We start from the raw sequence: 8,742 nt of genomic DNA, 5'->3' as shown, positions 1-8,742 counted from the left end.
GGTGGAGATTACCTAACATAAAATAACCAAAATACATCAAACTACACACTTAAGATGAATGAATTTTGTTGTATATATTAGCAAGTTGAATTCAGTAGTGCATACATAAAGTATCAATAATACATCATATTCAAGCAGTATTTATTCCAGAAAAATAACAGGAATTTCTGTTACTATCATCTGTCATATTCAAAACTAAAGGAAAAAAAATTGCAGCAAATACAGAAAAAGTACTTGACATATTCAACAGTCATTCTTAACAGGAACTCTTAACAAATGGTCTCCTCATAACCTGTTAAAGGGCAACTATCAAAAACCTACAGAAAATATCACTTAATCTTGAGTCTTTAGGAGTGTTTAAAATTAATTCAGAAACAAAAGCATGCTCCCATCACTGCTTTTATTCAATATTCCACTGAAGAGCTTGACTAATAAGTAAATATGACATGAAAATTAGGAAGGAAGAGATCAAATTCTTTTTATTTGCCTGACACTATTCTATGTGTTGTTCTTAGGGGTTCATACTTTTTAATCCCCACAACAGTCCCATGAAACAGGATTATGAAAATGAGGAAAGTTGAAGCAAGTTACCCAAGGTTACATGGCTGATAAAACAGCAACATGAGAACTCTAATCCAGGCGGAATAGCCACAGAATCCATGCTTACAAGTCTCATTTCCAGTAGAAAAAAAATGGTAAGGTTTTTTAGCATAAATGAAAAATTAAAAAGTAATTTTATTTACTTTATTTAATTAATGTATTTTTGGTTGCACTGTGCAGCTGGTGTTATTTTAGTTCCTAACCAGGGATCAAACCCAGGCCTTCGGCAGTGAGAGTATGGCGTCCTAACCACTGAACTGCCAGGGAATTCCTTAAAAAATAATTTTGAAAGATATTAAAGAACACCAATATATTTTATGACAATTAAGGCAAAAATACCAAAAAAGGAAGGGATATACTATTTTCACTAACTAGTAGACTGAAGAGATTGAAAATTTCAAGTCTTCTCAAATTGTTTCATAAATTCAAGGTAATTCCATCAAAATCCCAGAATATACATGTCAAATAAGTCTGCAAAATAATACTAGACAATGTTCATAGGAGCAAATATTGAGGTAAAATATAAAGCATGGAAAGGAATTAAAAACCACAGAATTTATATAGTAGTTACCACCAGGGTAGGAAGGAATAGGGTCTGGGTGTTAACTGGGAAGCCTTAACTGTATCCACTACTTTTTCCCTAAAAAAGGAAAATAAACATCTGAAGCAAATATGACAGTGTTAAGATTTGCTAAAGCTTGGTGGCAAGTGCAGGGGTGTCCTTTTTTTATTATGCTCTAATCTGGCTGACGTGTTTGAAATACTTCATAAAAAAACAAACAAAAAATTACATCATTCTTAGACTCTATAAACGATTTATTTTGAAAGAGCTGTAATTCTATGAACTTGAGAAGAATAGCTCTAAGGCTATTATTATACTATTTTTGGGTTTGGGGATTATACAATACAGAAAAAAATAGGTCTTGGTGTGGCTTAAATGTATTTAACACTTCTGGGGTGTCTAACAAAAGTATCTTGAGATATTTTGGTGGGTTATGAAAGACAGATTTAAAATTGAGTCTCTACTCTCAAAGAAATAATAATCTAGGATGGTGAAATAAATTAACTTTAAAAAATAATGGGCAGATGCTTATGAACCAGGGGTAATATCCTACCTTTCTGACCTTCTTACTTTTCTGTATTATTTTTCCTTTTCCTGTAGGAAAATAATTGCATTAAATTGTTTTGTTCATAAGTATTATGTGTGGTTCACCATAAAACTAACATTAGCATGGACATATTTAATAATCTAGAGGAAAAGTGTATTTAACTGTAATTCTTTTTGGGAGGGAATGGGAGTGCATTTTAGTGACAGTCACTAGATGCCTACCAGTTAAAAATAAAAACTGAAAATTCTGCAATATTTTTAAATCTATATGAAATAAACTATTAAGCAACCTAAGCCTTCAGCTTTAAGAACTGTATCCTTACACTCATCTGAATTGATCTCTTGATTAATACATATTATGAATATATCAGTCTTCATTTGCTTTTAGGCATTTATATAAACTGGTTGTCTACTTCCCCCCCCCAAATTATAAATGCCAAGAATCAGCTATAAAATCATACTGCCATGAAGTTACACAGAAACATCCATAATTAGCTTTAAAATTTTATTGAAATTTGGGTTTAATTAGTTAGCAATTTAATATAATATTATGTTATGCTGTATAATTTCTAACCAGTATTCTCACCTGCTTTACATGATTTCCAGGCACAATTATTAAGGATTGATATTTTCTGCCTAATTTTCCATAATACGCCAATTACACATTCATTAAAACCTCGATACTTCCCTAAAATTGTTCTTACCTCATGTCAGACTTAAAAAAAATAAGACCAAATATTGGAAATTTAAGACATTAATATTAGAGCCACTGTAATATAGAAAAAAAAATTTACACATTATTAACTGTTTAAAATTGTTGTTTAACATTTATTTTAGTAATGCAAAATGAACTTTTAACATAATGATATGAATTTTTCATTAAAATGTTTAACCATTTCCTACTGAAGCATGTCCAAAGTTATAAAAATCTTCTCTTTTAAAGTAACGTACACTGAATTAGTCCAAAAGTAATTGTGGCACTTTGGATAAGACATTTATTTTATTGCATATTTTAAGTACCTAAGGTACAGCCTGATTAATAGCAGGTTACTGGAAAGAATAAAAAAACATTTTCTTTAAGGAGTAAGTCTTTTGGGATCACGGGGAAACATTGAGGTTTGACGAACATTGTGCAAGCCCAAAAACAGCATGGTCACTCGTTCCAACCCTGGAGAAAACAAAATAATCATTAATTCATTTTCAGAATTAATCATTCAGGGTCATACTTATTGAAAACTACCAAAATAACATCACTGATCAACAAAATGCTTTTCCTTGTTAGAAAGGAAATGACTTCTATTATTTTAAATGAGTTTGAAATGGAATATTCTGGGTCTGATTCAGAAACAGGTGATGCTATATGTGGGAAAGATAAATGAGATATCCTTAAGTTGTATGATTCTGTGAAATGTGAACCACAAATCTATGTAAATGTCCAAAACTTATGATTTAAGCAAACAAAAATATAATGTAAGCCTACTATTATATTTTCAAATGATACCAGGTTCTATCAATAGGAATCTGGTCACCAAGATTACCATGAATTCTTTCAATGGATTCTATGTAGTGATTAAATAAAAAAAAAGCATTAAAAAGTTCTTTAAGTGTTGATAAGGAGCAACTTACAAAATACAGTAAGCGAAAATGCAAGGTACTGAATGGTTTATACGGCACACTACAATTTGTGTAAAAAATATATTTTATATACTTTTGCATATGCAAAGATTATCTTTGTAGAGGTAAAGAGAAAACTATAAACAATAGTTTTCTGTAGGGAGGTGAATGTACACTATTCTATTTGCTTTGAATTTGAAATTTGTATATTACCTGTTTACTAGAAAAACCAAAACAACCAACCAAACCTTCAACAAAACTATAAATTCAGAATTCTTTTTAAAACAATTCTAGTTAATTAATTTTGGCTGTGCAAGGTCTTTGTTTCTGCACGGGCCTTTCTCTAGTTGTGGTGAGTGGAGGCTATTCTTACTGCAGTGCATGGGCTTCTCATGTTGCGGAACACAGGCTCTAGGGCGCACGGGCTTCAGTAGCTGCGGCTCGCGTGCTCAGTAATTGCCGCTCTCAGGCCTCTGGAGCACAGTCTCAATAGTTGTGGCGCAAGAGCTTAGTTGCTCCAGGGCATGTGGGATCCTCCTGGACCAGGGATCGAACCTGCACCTCCTGCATTGGCAGGTGGATTCTTTACCGCTGAGACACCAGAGAAGCCCCAGAATTCTTTTTAAGAATTTTTGATACAAACATCCCAAAGTTGAGTTAAATATTTACTCATTTTAAATCACAGAGCAGTATCTTACACATACTCTCGTGGTTCTAAAAGCCAATGAAATGTTTTCAACAAAAACATTTAGCAGCCATCTGAACTTGAGGGACTTTAGCTTTAATTTGGACTAATCAGAATGAACTCATGAATACAGAGAGAAATGAGGATACTCAAAAATTTCATTTAGTCATAACTCATTTAAAAATTCTTTTAATTCAAATTTGTATTACATCTAGCACTTATAAACTTATTTGTAAGTAATAACAAAATACAAAATTTACTTTTTGGAGTCTAATACTGAGGACATTTAGAACTGAAGAAACACTCTGTCAAATGAAATTTGGGTTGGAAATATTGTCATCATATAAACGAATATTACCAATGCCTCCACCAGCATGAGGAGGGGCTCCAAAGCGGAAGGAATCAATGTATGCCTTAATTTTCTCCAAATCTACAAACCAAACATAAAACAAAGAAACGTAATTTATCATCTTATTTAGCGTAAAAAAATTGCAAAAGCAGTTACCATGCAATGAAAATTAAAACAAATGACTGTGTTTCTGAAGTCTTTAAAGGGTTTTAAAATGTACTGCTTTCAGAATATACATGACCCTCCTCAATATACTGAAGTTGTTTACCAATTCCATGATGTAAGGCTCTCTCTGTTAGCAGCTGAGGCTCATGTATTCTTTGAGCTCCTGACAGTATTTCTTCTCCTCTCATGAACATATCATAAGAGTTGGATTGTTTCTATAGGAAAAACAAACAAAAATACCACTCAACAGGTTATTATCCTATTTCTATCACACATATGTGGAAAAACACTCTGTTGCATGAAGAACAATATCATTTTTTCCCCACAATTAATTATACAACCTGCTCCAATGAACATGACTTGCTTTTCTAAAATGGGATTAAACTAGTGAGGGTTGAATGATAACTTCTTTACCTCTATCAGATTTTATGCTCCCCTTCTCCCACACCTTCCAATAACAAATCAGAACAATACATCTTCTTTTAAGCAGTACCGTAGTGTTGATTCTTTTTTTTTTTTAAATTATCTGGCTGTGCCAGGTCTCAGCTGCAGCATGTGGGATCTTGTTCCCTCACCAGATATTGAACCCAATCCCCTGCACTGGGAGCAAAGAGTCTTGGCCACTACACTGCCAGGGAAGTCCCCATAGTGCCGATTCTTATTTCACTTTATCATCTGAAATGTTTTTAAGTGTGATATGATGTTGGGATCACTTTTGGAACTTGAAATTATCAACAGGTGTTAGTCTTTTTTAATTTTTCAAAGTTATTATTTTAAGGAAAGTGAACTGAACATCAATTTACCATAGCTCAATTCAATCTTTATCAGGTTTTAACTTATTTTCCTTATCTTTCAGTAAACCAATGGTTCTCAAAGTGTGATTCCTGGACTGATAGTTTCACTATTACCTTATGAGAAATATCAATTATCAAGCCCCACCTAAAAAAAAGTTTAAAAAAAAATATTGTTATTTATTTATCTCTGGTTGTGCTGGGTTTTCGTTGCTACAAGGGCTTTTCTCTAGCTGTGGTGAGCGGGGGCTGCTCTCGAGTCGTGGTGTGCAGGCTTCTCATTGAAGTGGCTTTTCTTGCTGTGAAAACACGGGCTTCACAAGCTGTTGCACATGGGCTCACTAATTGTGGCTCCCAGGCTCTGGAGCGCAGGTTCAACAGTTCTGGTGCACAGGCTTGCGCACATGGGACATTCCTAGATCAGCGATTGAACCCATGTCTCCTGCATTAGCAGGTGGATTCTTCACCACCGAGCCACCAGGGAAGCCCCAATCTGTGTTTTAAAGGCCCTCCGAGCAATTCCGATACTCACTAAAGTTGGGGAACCAATGCAAAGGGAAACCAGTGAAAGCCCACAAAACATTATTTAGATTAACTGCCAGGATAGAATGTGAGTTCTTAGTTCAAGGTTGATGAGAAAATGATTTGATAAAGTCCTCAAGTCTATTAATACTATTTGTTATTTATATAGTGTTTCTTCTTCATATATCTTTAAAAATGATACATGAAAGTTATTTTTAATACAGGTTTTGGGGACTAATTTGCTAGAATATTCAAATTTTACAATATCACTTTGACTTGAATTGACAGGAACTAGTAGTAATACATATAAAAATGTGTCTTTTAGAACTGCAAGTTATTAATGAAAACCATTATTTCCACTGTATAATGTGACACAGTGACAATAAAGTTTTCCCTCTTCCCCCAAACAGGTTATTTAAAATCAAATTACTTACAGGATTTCGTGGGTCAGGCATGGTATAGAAAGGTCTTACAGCCAATGGATATTTATCAAGAATATAAAAATCGGTATCATACTATAAAAAGAATAAATATGATTAAAACAGATTTTTAAGACATTTAATGAAAGTAAAAAGAAGGCTACCATTTTGGTAACTGTCTTTTTTCTGTACATAAGTTTTGTTCTTCAAAATTACTGTAATTATACTCCATATACAATCACTGTTCTGCTTCTTACAGCTGTATCCTACAATTTTGCCATGATGTTATAAATTCTTCCAATATACTTAATTTTTAGGAGCTATTGACTAGTCAATCATAGTTCACATATGCATTTTTCTTTTTCTTTTTTTGGACATGTAATCTCTTCTCAATTTCTCCTCTGCTGAAAACTACGCTGTGATAAACTTATTTTCACCTTTTTCCATTGCAATTCTAGCTCATTTTAATTTTCTAGATGTATTTTAAAACTGTTTTTGTTAAATTATCCCAAATCTAATTGGGTTTTACAAAAACTACATTAAATCTATAAATTATTTGGGAAAAACTGACGTCTTTTATCTTCCAAAAACCTTGATTATTTCCCCAATGATTTACATTTTCACCAAGATGTTTAAAATAAATTTAGTAGTTTTTCTCAAATGAAAACAACTGAAATGAATAACATTAACAAGAAATTATGATATCTTTGTTAAAAAGAATATTTACTATGTGACCTACATTTAATTAAAAAGAAACAGTCGTGTTTTATCTGTTTTGATGTTAAACATTTTCCCTAAAATTGGCGTGTAGAGGGAATGTCAACAGAGCTGACCCTGGCTCCACTGAAATAGCGTTTTAAAGGCGTGAACTCAGTACTGTGCAGTTTCAGTGTTCCCCAGTCAGTTGAACCATTTTGAGTGCAACCAGCAGGAGGAGCTCAAGGACTGTTTTTATTCAATTACACAATTCTCTTAATTTCTTTAAGATTGCATTAAGTTTAGCTTTTCTCTTTTTTGGAGTTTTATAGAAAAATAAGATTGGAAAGTAGCCTTCATGTAAAAGGCAGAAAAAAATTCATTCACCCTCTAGTCCCAAGAGTCAGCGAGGGTAGCCAGGGAAGACCATTTCTAAATAATTTCAATCACCTTGAGGTCCTCTCTAACTAATATGACAATCAGAGCCACATATCACTTTTAGAGATACCTCAGTACAAGTTAATACAAAAATCAAACACTGAGCTAATCACACCATTTGGGTTTGCAAAGCCTCAATACTTTTTATTTTTCTAAGAATTAAAAAAAATATTATCCCCCTTGGGTTTTATTTATTCTGGAATATTACCATTCTAGGGAGATTAGTCCCTCATGTAACTTATTACATGTTCTTTAGAATTTAGATGCGTTTCAGATTTAGAAAAAGAAATCCAGCATCATAAGAGTCCTACCTTCTCCTTTACCAAACGACCCAACAGTTTTTCATTGGGTGTACTGCAAAAGAAACATGAATCAGGTGTCTGAGGATCAAACAGCAACTTAAAAGAGTTTTAAGTTTATAAGGAACCCCTTCTATTTGAAGTTCTCAGAGGATAAAAAATTTAGCCAAAATACACAGCTGTCTATTCTGTTCCTTTTAAAAAAGGCAACTACTACTGGAAACCATTCATGGGTATACCTGGGACAGTTAGTCGGTGCTACTCAATAATACTTAAATAAAAGTATAAATAGAATTTAGCAATTCACTGATTCAGAAGTAACATGGATGAAGTAGTTTCCTGCAATTACATATAATGAAAATCTACTACACCAACACAGACTACTCTTGTCATTAAAATGGTTCTACTCCAAAATGGTTTCTCTTTTTTGTTACTCTTTATTAAAGGTTTTAAACCAATTTAAGCTCTATCCTATTTAAGAAAAATTTCCAAAATACATACAAAAATATCATCCAAATTACAGAATTTATGCTTTTCCTTAAATTGTCATCTAGCAATGTATAAGATGATTAAAACTATATATATGTATATATACATATATGCACGTATATTCATTAAACAAATAAAAGTAAATGAGGGTTTTGAGTGAAATATGTTTAAAAAAAAAAACCCTAAAAAAAATTATAATAATCCTCTCTTCCTTCCGATATCAACTATGAATCATTGTGTTGGCTTGAAGTATTTTAACTTAAGAATCCCTGAATAAAATATAAGTAGACAGAAATCTCCAATCTTTATTAAACTATCATTTCAAAATTATTTGATCTGAATTTAGATAATGAAATATAGTATATCAAATAGAGAAGAGACTTGCATAACTTTTAGAGATTGTTAAAAGTTTCACACCTTAACATACAAAAATATTAATGGTTAGGCAAACCACATTAAACATAACAGTTTATTTCAGATCACACATGGAACAAAACAGCATCATACTATATAACCAAAGTTAATAAAACTTAAGTTTACCAAGTAGATGAAAAACATTCATCAATA

At 32.5% G+C, this 8,742-nt stretch overlaps 1 protein-coding gene across 1 annotated transcript in view; it reads right to left on the bottom strand.

Annotated features, from left to right (window-relative positions):
- Window positions 1–2,199: 2,199 nt before the first annotated feature.
- Window positions 2,200–8,742, bottom strand: part of DARS1 (aspartyl-tRNA synthetase 1) — a 62,745-nt gene continuing 56,202 nt past the window's right edge. The window contains exons 12-16 of the mRNA XM_061135709.1: window positions 7,699–7,741; window positions 6,269–6,349; window positions 4,625–4,736; window positions 4,366–4,437; window positions 2,200–2,876 (exon numbers count right to left, since the gene is read on the bottom strand). Of these exons, the coding sequence (XP_060991692.1) occupies window positions 2,785–2,876; window positions 4,366–4,437; window positions 4,625–4,736; window positions 6,269–6,349; window positions 7,699–7,741 (400 nt within the window). The 3' untranslated portion in view covers window positions 2,200–2,784. The remainder of the gene's footprint in view (window positions 2,877–4,365; window positions 4,438–4,624; window positions 4,737–6,268; window positions 6,350–7,698; window positions 7,742–8,742) is intronic.

Source organism: Dama dama, chromosome 33 (assembly GCF_033118175.1).
Source record: "Dama dama isolate Ldn47 chromosome 33, ASM3311817v1, whole genome shotgun sequence".
In the NCBI taxonomy this organism is placed as follows: Eukaryota; Metazoa; Chordata; class Mammalia; order Artiodactyla; family Cervidae; genus Dama; species Dama dama.
Note: the sequence above shows the minus strand (reverse complement) of the source record. Positions and strands in the feature narration are given on the sequence as shown.